Below are 18,070 nucleotides of genomic sequence, written 5' to 3' on the forward strand. Positions count from 1 at the left end.
ACCCCCCCCCCCCCCCCCCGTGGTGACACTGCCCGGTGCCAGCAGACCCCGTTCCCCCTTGCCAGGACTCTCCCTGTGTGGTGCCTGCCTCAGTTTCCCCTCGCTGGCAATGGGGTACAGCGAGGGCTGGGCGGGGTGCGTGGCGCAGACACCCACGGGTGGGTACTGGGCGTCGTGTGCCCACTGTACAGCCCACCCTGCGCCCCATGAGGGACTGCAGCCTCAAAACCCCAAGCCAAGAGGCTTTGGAAAGCCACAGGGCATCCCCTCTCCGTCTCCAGGGATGCCCAGACAGAGCACTGGCAGCAAGATGTGCTGCCAAACCCCTCCTCGGTGCACCCCCTGCTCCTCATTTTTGGGGTGAGCCCCCCCCGGTACCTGTTCCGGGGGTGTTTGCAGTGCAGGTTCACTCGGAAGCTCCTGCCGTCGCCGTCGCTGCCGGGCTGGCGGGGGCCGGAGCCCTGGGCACGCGGGAACCACTCGGCTGGCGGGCTGGCACCGTTCTCCAGTGCGAGGGGCTGGCAGGCGACCGAGCTCCCATCTGCTCGAGAGAGACCCCCACGCGTCAGCCTGGCGGCCCCCACCCCAGGGAGCACCCCCTGAGCGTGGGGACACCCGCGGACGCCCTCCCCCTTGAAGCCACATCCCAGGGGACATCCACCCTCTGCCCTCCGCCCCACTACAGGACACCCAGGGTGGTGTTCCGGGGCAGGACACACCTTTCCTCCTCACCCTGGCCGTGCCTTGAGCCAGGGGCTGCCCATATGAGGCGAGGGGCATCTCCCCACCAGGCTGTGGGAATCTCTACACGGATGTTGCACACGCGTGTTCACACAGATCCAGCCCCCCCCCACTCCCTTGCGTGAGGTCAGGGCACCTACAGCTGCTGCCCATGTGGCACAGGGGGGCACGGTGGAGCCCCCCAACCCCTCCCAGTCCCCCTGCGCCAGCATGTCCGCCTATTTTCCCTCCCCAGCTCCGCGTGTGAATCCCCGCCGGGTTGGCTCCCTCCCCCAGCACACACCCGCAGACACACACACACTCACACACACTCACACACACACTCACACGCAGCCGCTCGGCGTGATCCAGGCTCTTCCCGGTGTCTGGATTAGCGTGACAACTTATCAACAAGGCAGGGAAAGAGAATTCAAACCTGTCAGTCCATCCGCATCCCCCCCTTTCCCCTGTCTCCCCGCCAGGCTCTGGGCGCAGCGCTGGCACCGCGGAGATGCGGGCACCTCGGTGTAAAGTTACACCAAGGGCGATGTGCGGCAGGAAAATATGTGCTAGAAAGACCGGTCTCTGTCTCTGCTGAGGCTGCTGGTGTGCCCAGGGAGCTGTCGGAGGGGAGGCAGGCAGGCAGGAAGGAAGCAAACGGGAGGTTTTCCAGAACAGCCGCCGGGAGCTGGTCCCCGCCGCACACGCTGTGCGTGGCTGGATGGGGAGGAGCAGGGGGTCGAGGGGTGCCAGGGGGTGGTGGGGCGCAGCCTCCCAGCTCTGCGCCACGGTGCCACCAGGTATCCATGGCACACGGAGCTGTGGATGCTTTGGCTTGCTTTTGGGATGCCCGTGGGGTCCTCACCGGGGTGTGTGGACACCCCATCACCTGTGTTCTGCATGTTCCCCACCGCCCACGTTCACCCCCCAGGCGTGCCCCTGGGCACATCCCCCCCGCTCTGACCCACACCGCCAGTGTCTGGCTCCTGCCCTGGGCTCCACCGAGGCCACATGTCTGGTGACACCAGGGGACCCTCCCTGTGCCAAGACTCACCCCAGCCAAACCACCACCACCCCACACAGCGGGGACCACCTGCACCCCCCACCCACCTCAGGGCCGGGCGGTGCCCACGATCCCACCCCACTGCCCACCATGGCACAGGGCACAGGTGGGAGCCCGGCAGCACTGGTGGGGAGGGGGCTGCGGTGGGGAGGGGGCTCCGGAGGGGCAGTGGGGTGCCCGGGGGGACAGCGGGGTGCACCGGGATGTTCACGGCACTGCCGCGCTCACTTTCACCTCCCCGCTCAGCCCCAGGCAGCCGCCACATGTTTCCCATTAGGCTCTCCGGACCTCACCATTCCTGGCTTCCTCGCCAGGGGTAGGGCCTTTTTCCTTCTTTTTTTTTTTTTTTCCCTTTTTTTCCCTTTTTTTTTAATTTTTTCTTTTTTTTCTCTCCGCGCTAGTTACAAAACACCAGCCGAGACCACACAAGCGAGGAGGGACAGAGGGAGAAGGAAAGATAGAGATGGGTGCCTCGGGCGGGGGAGAGGCAGCGAGGCCGGGTGCTGGGGGGTGGGGTGGGGGGGCTGGAGGGGTGAGGATGAGGAGGAGGGGGGGATGAAGCGGGCGAGATTGCAGTCACCTCCGCTTCCCACCTCCTGACCCCGCAGCCCTGCAAAGATAACAGCCCCTGAAGACTGCTGACTCGCCTCGCAGAAATCCAATATCCTCGCCTGGTGAACTAATCGACTACCTGGGCTCCCACCTCCCCTGCCCGGGCTTAATCCTGCTGCTGCAAAGCTTTAATTAGTTTAACGGTTTCAGGCTTGACGGAGGTTGGCGGCGAGAGGAATCAGAATCATGGAATGGTTTGGGTTGGAAGGGACCTTAAAGCTCATCTCATTCCACCCCCCAGCCACGGGCAGGGACACCTTCCACTGGACCAGGTTGCTCCAAGCCCCATCCAACCCTCACAGGGGGCAAAACATTCCCCCACCTCACCCCCTCCACCGAGTCAGGGCCCCCCTTGGGTGGCAGGGGTGCTGTGTGGTGGCACCATGAGGGCGCAGGGGGTTGCAGACCCACCCCCAAGCCCCCAGAGCCCGCTGGCACCCGGCCCTGACCCCCGGTGCTGGAAATGGGGGGCATGGAGGGGCTGGCTTGGCACCGGTGTGGCAGCGGGGGGATGGAGGGACGGCCCCGCAGGGCACGGACATGGTTTGGTGCCCGGCTCCGAGGCCACCCAGACGTCAGGGTGGGGCCGGAGATGCCACCAGGAGACAGGCAGGCGGCAGGGACACAGCCGCCACACAGATGGGGACACACTGGCCCGACGCCTCCCACCCCGCCGGGGCACCGTGCCCAGCCGCCCGCGGCCACGGCAGCGGGGATGGGGGGTCCTCGGGGGTCCCTGGGCACCACGGGGGGCTGAGAGGGGTTGGGGTGGCCCTAAGTACCCCCATATGGGTGTGTGGGGGGTCTCCAGACACCCCCATCACCCGTGTCCTGGCTTGTGTGTGCCCTGACACATCTGGGGCACTGCAGAGGTGCCCCCCTCCCTCGCAAACAAACACACACACGAGTGGCATCGGGGGGTGCCTCACTCATGTCCCCCAAGCCTGGGGATGCTGTGGTGATGCCTCTCCCTCACACACTCACACACACACACAAAGAGCACTGTGGAGGTTTTCCTCCCCTGCTTCCACACATCTGGGGGCACCAAAGGGGTGCAGCTGCCTTACACCCCTCCCTCATGGGGCATCGGGGAGGTTGTCCCCTCTGTGCCCCACCCCTTGCACACCCCCGCACCCCCCTGGTCCCCTCCCAGGGCCTCGGCCCCCTCCTCCCCACGAGTCCCCCACCAGCCCGTCCTGCTCCTGCTGACACCAATGGAAAATCCCCTCCAGTGACAGCTTCCTGGCAGGCGCTTGCTGAGGGTTTCCGTGTTCCCCTGCCAGCCCCCCCCCCGCCCCGGCCACCTCCTCCCGGAGCCACGCGGGGGGTCCCTGTGCCTCCTCCCCCTCCACCCCAACCTCCATGTCACCCCCAATTCGGCATCACAGACCCCAAAGCACATGGGTCCTGCTCCCTCCCCTTCTTCCCCACACCTCATCCCCTGCCAGCACCCTGCCCTCCTGCGCAGTAGGGCCACCCCAGCAACACCAGGGGAGATTTCGAGTCCCCCTTGGGTACCACTGGCAGCTCCCAGGGCACCCACTCACCCTGAGGGCCCATCACCCTGAGACTGGGAGCAGGACAGGAGTCAGGGGTCCAGAAGGGTGGGCACAGATGGGTGCTGAGGCACAGGGTGCCTGCAGGCAGCCCTGACCCCTCCTCTAGCTGTCACCCGGTGGCTGGAACCCCGCTGTCACCACGTCCCCCCGCCGCCCTGACTCCTCTGCCATGCTCGTAATTAGGAGACAGAGCAGATGGCGCCTGGGTTTCATCTTAGGTAACGGGTCCAGACGAGCTGCTTGGCCGCCAGTTCCCTTTGAGGAGCCATCAGAGGATTTTTGGGGTGCTCCCCCCACCCCCAAGCAGGGAGCTGGTGGGGGAACACGACCCTCCAAGGTGGTATGGGGATCTGGTGCCGCTGTGGGAGGAGACGGCAGTGCCGGGAAGGGCTTGGCTGGCACACGGGGCAAACACACCTGGGATCCGCCCTCTCACGTCACCTCAGGGTGTCACATCCCCAGGGCAGGCTCAGGCACCCGCCCTGGCACTGGGAATGGGGGTCCTGGACTGCTGGGCTATAAACAGGGGGTGTCCAAAGGTCTCGGCATCCCCCCATCACCCGGCGCTGCAGGAAGGTGGGTGGGGAGCTCATTGCCCTGCAATCCCACTGGCCTAGGGCAGCAGGGACCCCGTGGACACTCCCACACTGCTGGCACAATGCTGAGCCAGGGACACAGCCCTTCTCCTGGGCCTGGTCCCAGGTGTGCTGCTGCCACTGGGGTCTCCTGAATCCTCCAGGCCTGGTGGTCCCAAGGCTGGTGGGACCCTTGGTGGGTTCAGCCCTCAGCACCAGAACGTGGCACAGTGCCCTCGAGGTGGGCAGGGATGGAGATGCCTGGTCAGGTCCCTATTCCTGCTGCTGCAAGAAACCACCTCCCCTGCAAGGACCATCTTCCCCTCAAGGACCATCTACCCCAGGGGAAACCAACTGTCCTGAAATGACCACCTCCCATGCAAGGACCAGCTTCCCTGCAAAAAACCATCTCCTATGAAGAGCCACCCCACCTGCAATGACCGCTGACCATCTCCCCTGCAATGACCATAAGAAGCCATCTGCCCTGCAAAAGCCACCTACCCTGCAAGAACCATCTCCCTCACAAGAAACCACCCCCCTGCAAGAGCCATTCTTCCTGCAAGGATCATCTCCCCTGCAAGATCCACCTCCCCTTCAAGGACCATCTTCCCTGCAAGAATCATCTCCCCAACACAAAACCGTTTCCCCTGCAACCATCTCCCCCTCAATGACCATCTCCCCCTCAATGACCATCTCCCCCTCAATGATCATCTCCCTCTCAACGACCATCTCCCCATAATGTCCATCTCCCCCAAAAGCCACCTCCCCCACAATGACCCCCCCCCCTGCACTGACCATTTCCCCCTCAATTACCCCCCCCCCCTCAATTATCCCCCCCTCAAGAACCCCTTACCCCGTGTGAGGACCCTCCCCTCCCACACCACAGATGTGGGTGCCTGCAGCCCCCCAGGGCTGTGAGGGGGTGCCCAGCTGCCCTCAGCGGCATCACCCGGCACGGACACAGCCCCCAACCCCCTTGGCCCCGGAGGGCTCTGACCCCCCTCCTCGGCCTGGGGGGGCCTGGGGGGGCTGGGGAACAGCTCGACAGATGGACTGCAGCGATGGTGGCACCTCGGCCGGCTGGAGCCCAGCGCCGCAGTTCAGAGCTAGCAGGGAAACGGGCTAAATTTAGCTCTTCCCTCGGTGCCAGCTTTGTTCCCCCGCCCCGTCGAGCCGGCGCAGGAGGAGAGCAGCCGCCGGGCCCCCTCCTCTGCCCTCTCCCTGCCAGGGGGAACACGGGGCACCCCAGCACCGCTCCCTTGGGGTGCCAGCCCGGGGTGCCAGGCGCTCCTCGGGGTGCCAGCTATGTTTGTTCACACGTCCCCACGCGACGGCCATTCCTGGCGGTGCCATGGGGTGCCCTGCCCCGGTGTGGCGAGTGCCCCCCCAGGGCCCCCTCAAATGTGCTGGCAGGCCTGAGGCTGCGCAGATGGCCACGGCCCCCCTTTCTGAGCTCCCTGTTATAGCCACAGCATGAGTCACAGCCCCGGTGTGTCCCTGCCCAGCGCCGGCCACGCCGGGTCATGTAACACCCGCGGCGGCGCAGAGGGGGCTCTGCTGGCTGCCCACGCCGCCCCTCACCCGCGGCACGTGGCACCTTGGGCCCCACAGCCCCCCCAGCACCCCACCGGGGGCACCCCGAGGGGGTCACAGCGGCGATGCCCAGCTCTCCCCCCGCTCCCCGCCGGTGCGCTGCGGGTTAACGCCAAGCGGAGCCGGGATCCTGCGAGGCCAGTAACATTTGGAAGGCGCCAGATGGACGCGTGCCCACGCCGAAGGCTCGCTCGGCACAGCCATGCTCCCCCGGCGCTGGGGCTGGGGGGCTGCCCAGGGAGCCAAAGGGGCGCCCACTGGGATGGGGGGACGCTGACCATAAGCCCACCTGGGTCCCGGGTCAGCCAGAGCCCACCCACCCCCCACGCTGGGCACCGCCCCCATTGCTGGCACCCCGCACAGGGAATGGGGTGATGGGGCCCAGGTGCTGACAGTGCACAGGGGTGACCAGGTGGGGACCGAGGGGGGGTCTGGGTGGGGGGAGAGCAGCCAGTTGCCTCCCTTGGCCAATTTTAGAAACTGGCTAGACAAGAAAAGCAGAATGAGCCGGGCAGGATTAACGGCCGGGCTTGGTGTCAGGGTGGGTTTTTTTTTTTCTTTTTCTTTTTTTTTTTCTCTTCTTTTTTTTTTTCTCTTCTTTTTTTTTTTTTTGTGGGAGGCACACATGAGTTGAGCGGAAACTCCTGGCTGTGGATCCTGTTTCCTGGGAGATGCGGCCGGTTGGGGCCGAGCTGGGGTGTGGGAGCCACTGGGGACGATGCCAATGGCGCCGTGACGGGGCAGGGGTGTGGGGATGGGGGGGGGCCCTGCCCTGTCACACCGGCGGCCTGGCACCCCCTAGATAGGTGGGCACGGAGGGGATGCACCCACTAACAGGCTCCCACACAGGTGTGCGCACAGGTACATGCGTGGGTGGAGGACTGTGCACACACGTGTGCAGACACGAAGACAAACATGGTACAGGTGTGCCCATGCACACCTTCGCGGGTGCAGGTGGACACGCAGGTACAGGAACACGTGTGGCCACCAGAGTGGGCACAGGTGGGTGCACACACGTGTGGCAAGCATGGTGCAGGTGCACACGCACACCTGCACAGGTGTGGGTGCACACACAGGCGCAGGAACACGCATGGACAGCGGTGAGGACATGGATGGGCACACACGGGTGTCACAGGTACTCACACAGAGGGATGTGCACACTCCCAGCTCTGTGCACGCTCAGGATCACACCCACTCGGGGGGTAAAATGCCCATGGGCTCCAGGGAACTCCCAAAACACCAGCCCAGCGCTGCAGACCCCCATCCCACACCCTGCTGGCAGCACTGCCAAGGGCGACACTGGGGTTTGACTCCAAAACACGGCTCTCCCTCCCCTTTGAGAGGTTCATGCTGACCCCCCAAAGCTGGAGGTGCACAGAAGGCCTCTGGCAGTGATATGCAGTGGGGACATGGATAGGTACGGGGAAACTGAGGCAGGAGCAGGGTGCCTGAGGTGCTGATGGAAACAGGGAGATGCAGCCAACTATCCCAGAGGATCCAGGAGTCCTGTGACACCCCAGCCCCCCACCCTGATCCCACCCAGCTGCCCCCCAGCTCCAGTTACCACTGCGGAACAGGCTCCCTGGGGATGGGGCTTTGGAGCACACAGGTCTCCCTGCACCCATCCATGACCCACCAGCACCACCAGTCCACCCCCATCAGAGCACACACACCTACAGACACACCGATTTTCGCTCTCCCCCCTCGCCGGGGAGCTTTCCATTAAAATTGGAAGAACACAACTTGCCGGCAGAGCCCCGGTGCGGATCGTACACAGCCTGTCACTCACACATCACTTTGTAGATGCCCATAAATTGCTTCATTACCTCTTCTAATTGAGGAGAACGCAGCTGCTGTGGGGCGGTGACGGAGTGCCTTCCCTTTGAAGGATGCCTCGCTCGCCAAAGACGGGTCCAGCAGAGCCGCAGAGCCCCACCAACATCCCAATAATAATAATAATAATAGTAATAATAACCATAATGACAGTATCCAAGCAAAACCCCTCGGCAAAGGGCAGCGGGGCTCACATGTGATGGAGCCCGCTCGAGGGAGGGGGGTGAGGGGCTCGCTGGGTGCTGCACCGGTGGGGAAACTGAGGCACAGGGAGAGGTTGCACCAGGCACAGGGAGAAGGTGGGGATGGAAACACCGGGACCATGGAGGGCAACGCTGCGGCGACAACATTTAGGGACAACCCCGTGGTGGATCCAGATGACGGAGCGTCTCCCTGCCCGCAGATTTGGGGGGGCAGAGGGGATTCCCGGCACCACCCAAAACTCCCCGGAGAACTTCCCACCCTGCTCAAGGGCTGCATCCTCCCGGCCTCGCCGGCACGACGCCAGGGGTGCCTGGCACCCTCCGGTGCCCCCGTCCCCTGCGCCCCGTCCCCGCGGGGGCCCCCCGGCTTTGTCTGGCGGCGGCGGGCGGCTGCGGCTGGGCTCGGTCCCCTTGCAGGATACTGCAGAAGGATTTACTGTATTGCAGCTTGTGCTGGCTGCAGCCCAGCGCACAATAGATTAGCTGTAGCCCAGGGCAGCACGTTGCGGGGGAAGGAAGGTGGGATTCATCCGGCTGCAGATTGCAGGGCATTTGCTGCAGTATCCTGCAGGATCTGGGCCCTCGCTCCGGACACCCCGTCACCCCACTCTGGGCTGGCAGAGGCAGCTCCAGGGGCTCATCAGTCCCCCCCTCCTCGTCCTCTTCTGCCAAATTTGATGGCGTGGATGTTTCTCGTGTCCACGTGGGCTGGGGGACACCCTGTTTGTTCCCCATCCCTATTTGGGGGTCCGGAGGGGCTGCGGTCCCTCACGGCACCTGGGTGGTGCTGGGGACACCGGGGCCCCCCTTGTTGGGTGCGACAAAGCTGGTGCAGGGAGGGAGCTGGGGACTGCAAGCAGCACTAATTGATCGCGATTAATTCAGCTCCTGCCTCCCCGGGTGGCAGGAGAGATGCTGAGACACAAGCCCAGCCCACAGAGCTCCCCAAACAGGCTCCTCTCTCCCCCGTGCCCACCCTTCCCCCTGAGGGGGACCCACGCTGCCAGTCCCTGTGGATGTGGGGGGGCTCTGGTGGGTGTCTGGCTCCTGCTGCTGCCCTGGAGGTGCTGGGGATGTGTCCTTGGGGGTGGACCCACCTTCCTGGGGTGCTGTTTGAGGGTGGGGGTCCTGCTGGTACCCCACCCCACATCCTCTCTGGGGTGCAGGGGTGGCACATACATATTGGGAGGTGACACTCAGGCCATGGCACAGGGGAGCAGACGTGCCAGAGGTCACCGATGACCTCGTGGTGACACCGTGGCACCCTCGGCAGCGTCACCAGCCGGTGGCTGCAAAGCAGGGCACACAGAAGTGCTGCTGCCACCTCCTCCAGCACTCAGCTGCCACCCCGGTGGGGACATCAGACACCCTGTGGGCACCCCGTGGGCACCGCGGGCACGGGGGGGCTGGCGCGGCGGGCGGGGGGGGAGGACCCCGGTGACCGTCTGGATTTCGAGGGGAGTTTGGAGCCTGCGGATTCCGGCTCCATAATCCTACGTGGGATGCAGTTTCCACAGCAACAGCGGGTCAGAGGGCAGTGAGGGGAACCGGCTGCTCCGCTTGGGATTGCAATCCTGCCGGCGCTGCCGAAACGCCGCCGGGGCGAGGTGTCGGGGCGCGGTGCCGGGGCTGGACCGTGATGGGGCCACGGTGGCGAAGGCAGGCGGGTGGAGCGGGGGCCGCATGGGGCGCGGGGGCGGCCAGGCTGGTGCTGCCGGGGAGGCGGCAGAGGCTCAGTGTGGCGTTGTCAGCAAAGATGTCACTAATTGTCTGCAGGAGCAGCAAACTCTCGTTAACCCTTGGGCAGCCGGCGGCGGGAGCGCTGCCGAGGCTGTGGGGGCACCCCGGGACCCCGTTGCTGAGCGCCCTGAGGCAGTGCCAGCTCTGCCACTGCCCCGCCTGCACAGCCCTGAGTGGGTCACTGCACACACCTTCCCCCAGGGTGGCTGCTGGGACATCCAGCTGGTGACCATGGGCAGCCTCTTTCCTTGTCCCGTGGGCTCCAGTGTTGTCCCCACTGCCTGTGGTTGTGACAGCACTTGGACAAGCAGGAGCATGGAGGAAAATGCTGGCAGTGCCAGGGCCACCAGGGCTGGGTGACCTCCATCCCTGGTCACCTTCATCCCTGGTCATCTCCATCTATGTCCATCCCTGTTCACCTCCACCAATGGTTGCTTCCATCCATCTCCATCCCTGGCCACCTCCATTCCTGGTCACTTCCTCCACCTCCATCCTCAGTCATCCCCATCCATCTCCATCCCTGGCCACCTCCATCCCTGGTCACATCCATCCATCTGCATCCCTGGCCACCTGCACCCCTGGTCACCTCCTCCACCTCCAGCCCTGGCAACATCCATCCCTGGTCACCTCCATCCATCTCCATCCCGGGCCACTGTCCCCACAGACACACCCAGTGGGGCATGGAGGAGGACACAGCACCCACACCACAGCCACCACCCAACCCGTGCCACTCTCCACACCTCACCACGGCTCCATCCTCAGGGAAAAGGGCACATGGCCCTGCGGTGGCGCTTGGGCACAAGGCACGAGCACCCACCCTGTCCCAGGAGGCTTGGCCATGGTTGGTGGAGGTGTGAGCGCCAGGGCAGAGGCAGAAATGGCTTTCCCACCTCCCAGCCAGCTCCAGGTAGGCCTGGGAGCGCTGCTGGGAAGCGCTGACGTCGGCAGGAGCGGGTGGGGGTGGCGGGGGGAGGCCGGGGCTGGGGCAGCCAGAGCGGGGTCAGCAGAAAGCCTCCGGCTCTGCTCGGCCCTGCCAGCCACCCCACAGACCTTTTGTTCCCATTCAGCACCTTTCCCAGCACCTCCCTGCTCCCAGGGCTTCTATCCTGGGGCCAGGGCAGGGGGCCCCTCCAGTACTGCGGGTTTTGGTGAGCAGGAGGTGCCCAACTTGGGTCATGGCACAGGGACCTGTGTGGTGATGGGAATGTGGGCGCATCCAGCCCCCAGGTGGGGTGACTAGGGGAGGTGGTGGGGCCTCTGTGTAGGGGATCTGAACATGAATCCCAAAACCTGATCCCCCAATAGCACTGGGGTGAGGGGAGGAAGGCAGCACTGCATCCCTGTGTCCCTGATATTCCTGGATCCTCACTTCTGCCCCAAAGCACAGACAGCCTGCTGAGCCCAGCGAAGGGGATGGATCCTGCACGGCACTGGAAAATGGGTACAAAACCAGTGTTCCCACTGCCAGCAGCCACCGGAACTGGGAGGACAGAGGGCACAGCCCTCTGCCCCTATTCCTGGTATCCCAACACCCCAGCAGCACACAGGGACACTGACCTGACACCCCTGGGTGAAGCCCATCCCTCAGGGTGACAACAGTAGGGACCCCAGGAGTGACCCCAGCTCTCCCTGTCCCCCCACAGCCACCGCTGGTGCCTGGGAGGAGCAGGGCTGGGCAGGTCTGAGCATGTCCAGGGACTCTCCCAGCCCCCAAGGACTTTCGGCTGGGATTTCCTGTGCGGGATGCGGGTTTGTGGATGTCTCAACACTCCGGGATTTCTGCTCCATGAGCAACTCAGCCCCATGAACACATCAGCCCCGTGGGTGCCCATTGATGGGGATCCCATGGGATGCACCTGTGGCCTCCCTTTTCCAAAGCTCCCAGGGTAGCACTGCCAGACTGGGACAGCAACACCCTGCCCAGTACTGCCTGTTGGTTATACTGGGCATCCTGCAGCTGGCACTGGCTCTAAACAGCTCCCCATTTCAACCTAATCTTCCTGGCCCCCAACATCCCACCATGCTCCTTCCAGCTGGGGTGCAAACCCAACCCTGGATGCAAACTTATCCCTGGATGCAAACCCATCCCTGGGTGAATATTCAAACCTGGACAACAAACCCATCCCTGGATGCAAACCCTCTCCTGGGTGCAAACCCATCCATGTGTGCAAATCCATCCCACCACAGGGCGCAAAGCCACACCTGGGTGAAAATCCACCTCGACTGATAATTTATCCCCGGATGCAAACCCATCCCTGGTCCCAAACCCACTCCTGGATGCAAACCCAGCTCCAGGGTGCTGCCCCCCCGCTCCACCGCCCTCCCCCCCCCCAGCGGCCCCAGCCCCGCCCAGTGCCACCCCCCCCCCCCCCCCCACCCCGCCTCCAGCCTCGCCCTCCGGAGCCGGCAGACAGGTCTCTCCCCCCCAGGCTCCCTGCTCGGTGTCTGGCTGAGCTAAGCGTATTTAGCGCTTTTAATTGTTCTTAATAAATCAATCCCTCCAGCCCCTTAAATCATTTTTGTGGCTTCCCTCGCCGCCGTCCCCGCGGCCGTGCCGGTGTGGAGCCTGCTGTCTGCAGCACTGCCGGGGGGGAGGTGGCACCCTGCCCGCCCCAGCACCCACCTCGCTGCCCCTCAGCCCCCACAGGATGGGTGTGAGGGGGGCTCTGCCTGCCCGTGCCTCAGTTTCCCTCCCTGCCCGGGGGTGTTTTGGGGTCTGCTCGCCCTCTCCCTGCTCCGTGGGTTTGGTCACCCCAACATCGCTGTGTTTTGAGGGGGGGGGAGCACAAGTCCCTTCTCTCACTCCATTCCCCTCAGGGTTGAGAGCAGTGGGAACAGAGGTGGTGACAGTGGATGTCACCCATGTGGCACTCCTGTCTCTACCTGGCACATGGTGGTGCCAGACAGACACGTGTCTTGTCCTCCAGACCCCCCTGGTGCCACCACAGACCCCAGGGACATGCGCCATCCCCTGCCCATGCCCAGCCAAGGGCTGAGCCCCTGAGGGTGCAGGATGAGGCCAGCCCTGCTTGTGACACCCATGTGGGATGAGTGCAGCCTCCAGCCCCCTCCGAGTGACTTCCTGGGGCTGGGATGACAGTGACATCCAGCTGGGTGATGACACTCCTATTTTTGGAGAACCCATGCCATCACCAAAACCCCGTGGCATCCCACGGGACACTCACCTCCACATCTCACTCATCCCATCACCCCATCAGCCACTCCATCCCCAGTGGCATTTTCCATGGCAGGGATGAACACACAATGCCCAGGATGGTTGATGGGGGACACGTCACTGAAAGGCCTGTGCTGCCTTTGGGCAGAAAGCAACTCTGGCAGAGGGACACCCAAGTGGGATCAGTGCAGCTCCCAACTCCCTCTGGGTGACTTCCTGGGCTTGGTGCTGCACAGGGGTGATGGTGACACCCAGCTGGGTAACAGCATTCCTATTTTGAGAGATGCATTATGCACTCAACACCATCACCAACACCCCACAGCATCTCCCAGAGCACCCAACCCCACATCCTGCTCCATCCCACCATCCAACCCTGCATCCCCATCCATCCTACCACCCAGTGCTGCATCCTGCTCCACCCCACTACCCAACCCTGCACCCTTCTTTATCCCACCACCTAATCCTGCATCCTGCACCATCCCACCACACAACCCCACATCCCACCCATCGCCATCCCACCAACCACTCCAGCCCTCTGACGATCTTCACGGAAGGATGAACACCCAGCACCCAAGTGGGATCAGCGCAGCTCCCAACCCTCTCTGGGTGACTTTTTGGGGCTCAGTGCAGCGCAGGGGCGACGGTGACACCCAACCAGATGACAACACTCCTATTTTTGGGGCCGTATTACGCACCTACACCATCACCGACACCCCACAGCATCTCCCAGCGCGCCCAACCCCGCATCCTGCTCCATCCCACCACCCAAACCTGCATCCCATCCATCACCCAACCCCACGTCAGCATCCCACCAACTGCTCCAGCCCCGCTGGCATTTTCCATGGCAGGGATGAACACCCAAAACCCAAGACGGTTGCCGGGGGACATGTCACCAAACAGCCTGTGCTGGCTTTGGGCGAAAAACAAACCCGGCAGCGCTTGGAGGGAGAGAGCTAACCTTGACACAGTTGCAGCAGTCACTAATAGCAGGCAATATGCCTGTTCTTGGGGGACTGTTGCAGTTGCTAAGATACTGGCAGCCGTGTGAATGGAAATGGGTCAGTAAACCTGTGGAGAGATAGTGTGACACTGTAACCGGCACAGCTGTTGCAGCCTACATCGAAATCCCACCCTTTCAATATTTATCACTCCCCGCCTTCGGTTCCTTCCTCCCAGCAATTTTTTCCACGTTGGTTTTGCCCGGGGTTGGTGAAATCACCCTGAAGACTTTAATGAGACGAGAGGTGGAGAAGCTGGGCGATGGGATGGGGTGGGAAAGGCGTGGCACGGGGGGGACGACGAGGAGGGAAATTAAAGCCCCTGCTCTGGGTGGGTGTCCCTCCCTCCCCACCCTGCTCCACAAGCAGGATGGAGCCAGTTCTTGGAGAGATTTAACAGGAAACAGGCTATAATCCCCCTGGTAGGAAAACGGGTGAAAAGGTCAATTTACTTCTGTCCCTCGTTTAGGCACTGTGGTGAAATTACACACTCGCAGGAGCCGCTGCGCATGGCTGGGAGAGGAGGGAGCACTGCTTGTGTCTGTCCTCGGCTGTCTGTCCGTCCATCCCCACCTGCTGTGCGCCCTGAGCCTCCCCGAGGCGCCCCAAGCACGAGCAGCATCCATATGGCCCAGGAACAGCATCCATGAAACCCAGGAGCTGCATCCATGAACCCCACAAGCAGCATCCACGAACCCCACGAGTGGCATCCATGAATCCCACGAGCTACATCCATGAACCCCACAAGCAGCATCCATGAACCCCATGAGCTGCATCCATGAACCCCAAAAGTGGCATCCATGAATCCCATGAGCTGCATACACAAACCCCACAAGCAACATCCATGAATCAATCCCACGAGCTGCATCCATGAACCCCATGAGCTGCATCCATGAACCCCATGAGCTGCATCCATGAATCCCATGAGCTGCATCCATGAACTCCACGAGCAGTGTCTGTGCATCCCATCATCCCATCCCACGTGGCTCGTGTTGCACACGCCCATGCACCCACGAGGGTCCAGCATGTACATGGATGCCTCATCCCAGCATCTCCCCAAGTCCTCCAACACCTCCCCAAATGCTCCAGCAACCCCTGAAATGCTCCAGTACCTCCCACCCCAAATGCTAAAGTGCCACCCCTAATATTTCAGCATCCTCCTTAAAGCTCTGGCATTTCTCCAAGTCCTCCAGTATCGCCCCAATATTCCAGTATCTCCACCCCAAATGCTCCAATACCCCCCAATGTGCCAGCATCCTCCCAAATACTCCAGTACCCCACCCCAAATACTCCAACATCCCCCCAAATACCCCAGCACCCCCACAACAAATGCTCCAGTGTCTCCATAAATGCTGTAGCATCCACTCAAGTGCTCCAGCACCCTGCAAATGCTCCAGCATCCCCCCAAACACTCAATCCTACCCCCAGTACCATGCCCTGGGCTCAGCTCCCCACTGCCTTTGGGGCTGTCACAGCCCAACTGGGGCGGGGAGGGGTTGACACTGGGGGAGCCCCGGGAGCCAGGACACACAGCCAGAGGGCACCACTAAGTGTGTCCCGTCCCCTGTCCCGGCTGCCGTCCAGGTGCAGGGCAGGAGGAGGGATCCAGCAGCAGGAGGAGGGATCCCGGCAGGCGCTTGCCGTCCCGGCGCTGGCCTGGACCCCGCTGGGGGGAGGAGGGTGAGAACATCTGGTCGCAGGGAAGAGGGACAAGTCCAGGGAAAAATGCCGAGCTGTTGGAAGAGGCCCCCGCAGTCGCGGCTGGGGTGGAACGAGCCCCAGCACCCCTCCTGTGCCGCAGCTGCACCGGGGAGGGGAAACTGAGGCACGGCGGGGCCAGACAGTGAGGTGGGATTGGGAAACTGCCGGTGCCAGGGTCACCCCCATCTCCCAGGCACATCCCAGGTGGCTGGAGGAGCGTCACCCACGATTTATAGCCCGGGGTCTGGCATTCTGGGAGGGGGGGGGGGAAGCAGGGAAGGAAAGGGAGGCTGCAGGGAGTGAAGGGAGCGGCGGGCGAGCTCTCCTCCTCCCAAAGGCACTCCCTGCCACCCCCCCGCAGGTGGCTGGAGCAGAACGGTTGATATGGAGACAGGGAAGCACAGACTGTCTGGGTAAGGTGACATTCGACAGATGCCAGGTTCAGACTCGCTCCAGCCAGTATTCCCACCCCCCCACACCGCCTGCCTCCGGCCCCTGCGCAAAGGCATGTGCAGGCAGGGAGGGGGGGGCAGGGTGGGCAGGGGGAGATGGGGGGAGTGGGGCACCCTGTGATCTGCTGGTGGGGTGAAATGCCACCACGTCCCCCTCCTGATGTGCCAGCACCCAGCGTGTCCCCTGCCGGGGGGGGGGCTTGGACCCCCCTGGGACCCCCTGGGACCCCACCCCTGGGCCCCGCGGTGTGAGCGAAGGTGCCACATCCCCTGTGAGCACCCACCCACAGTGATGGGGGGCGCTGTCCTGTGCCAAGCAGGCAAAACGGGACGATTTGGGACCTTCCCCCATTGCACAGGGGGCAATTAGTTGACGCCTAATGACAAACACCTCAATTTTTGGGGAAGCATGGGCTTCCCATCTCCCACCCAGGCAGAGTGACACCAGGCATGGCAGCCCCTCGCCCCCAGGTTCATTGCCCAGGGAGGGGTCCCAGGGTGCCAGACCCCACTGAGGCTGCAGCCCCATCTCTCTGCACCTCAGTGGGGCCCCTCACGCCCTCTCACCCCTCTGGGCTGGAGATCAAAGGGATGCTGGAGGGATTCCTGGCACGCACCCGGCTGAGAGACCCTGCTCCGTGTGGGCAGGGAGGGACAGGGCAGTGGCATGCAGGGGAGGGACGGGCACCCCCCTGTACCCAGAACAAGGCTCATGGTCTGCAGTGAAGGAGATGGGGTGATTTGGTGGGGAAGGGAAGGAAAAACCACAGCAGGATGCAACACTGGGCAGGGGGAGCCCCTGGGGAGCCCCCCAACACTGTGCCTGTCAGATCCCCATCCAGCAATGCTGCTCCCCCAGACCTCCAGGAGCTGGGATGGCTCACTGGGCCCTTTAAGAGGGACAGTGAGGGCTGCCAGCCCACACAAAGCCCCTCCAGCCTGTCCCCATGCCCCCCGGCTGCTGCTCCCTGACCCCCTGTGCGGGGAGGCTGGAGCCTGCTAATGAGCTCGACCCTTTCCCAGCATCCTGGTCCCGGGTGGCCCTGGCAGGTGTGGGTCACCACTCGCCCTGGGATGGCAGGGACGCCCTGGTCTGGATCGGTGGAAACGGGAAGTACCCGGTGAGGGGGCTGCAGAGCCTTTGGCATCGCCTGGATGGGCTCCAGCGCTCGCTCAAGCTCTGCTGCCTCCTCTTCGTCACCCATCTGTCCCCCCAAAATATCCCCAATCTGGTTCATGGCGAGGTTTGGCAGAGCCCCAGCTGGGACACGGCATCGACCCGGGGACACCCAGCACCCCGACATGGGGGGGACGCAGCCCCTCTCCCTCCTGCTCCCTCTGCTGCATCTTCCTCCCTCCTCCTCCTCCTCTCTGCCCTAAAGCCAGACGGATTTCACCGCTCTGTTGAGCTCCAAACTCCACTTCCAGATTTTCAGTGCGACCTTCTGGCTACCTGGATCCGGCACTGCAAGATGCCCCCTCTGATCCCCCCTCCCCTCCGGCCCCCCAGCATCCCCGGGGGAGCCAGGGTTGGATGCAGCCAGGAGCGGGATGCAGGGGGGAGCCGGGGGTGGCCGAGGAGGAGGAGGAGGAGGAGAAGGAGGGAGAGGTCGGGCTGCACCTGGATGCAAGACCAGCCTCGAGGGGCTTGGGTTGTTGTGTTTAACCCAGCCTGGCCCAGGGAGAAGCAGGAGCGTGGTCAGAGGGCGCCTGGAAAACTCATTGCGTGTGTGGGAGGTGCTGCCGTGGCTCCTGGGGCAGCCTTCGGCCTCACTGCCTGCACAGCAGGTCTCCCCAGAGGGCCCCCTACTCTCCCAGGACACCATCCTGCAGGGACGTGCCCCTT

General features: G+C 63.5%; 1 protein-coding gene across 2 annotated transcripts in view; it reads right to left on the reverse strand.

Annotated features, from left to right (window-relative positions):
- AHDC1 (AT-hook DNA binding motif containing 1) overlaps nt 1–18,070 on the reverse strand; it is a 50,137-nt gene that overhangs the window by 6,397 nt on the left and 25,670 nt on the right. For both annotated transcript variants that reach the window (XM_027661150.1, XM_027661149.1), the window contains exon 2: nt 379–541. In XM_027661150.1, coding sequence (XP_027516951.1) covers nt 379–541 — 163 coding nt within the window. The remainder of the gene's footprint in view (nt 1–378; nt 542–18,070) is intronic.

This window comes from Corapipo altera, unplaced genomic scaffold (assembly GCF_003945725.1).
Source record: "Corapipo altera isolate COAL_440 unplaced genomic scaffold, ASM394572v1 201, whole genome shotgun sequence".
Taxonomy (NCBI): Eukaryota; Metazoa; Chordata; class Aves; order Passeriformes; family Pipridae; genus Corapipo; species Corapipo altera.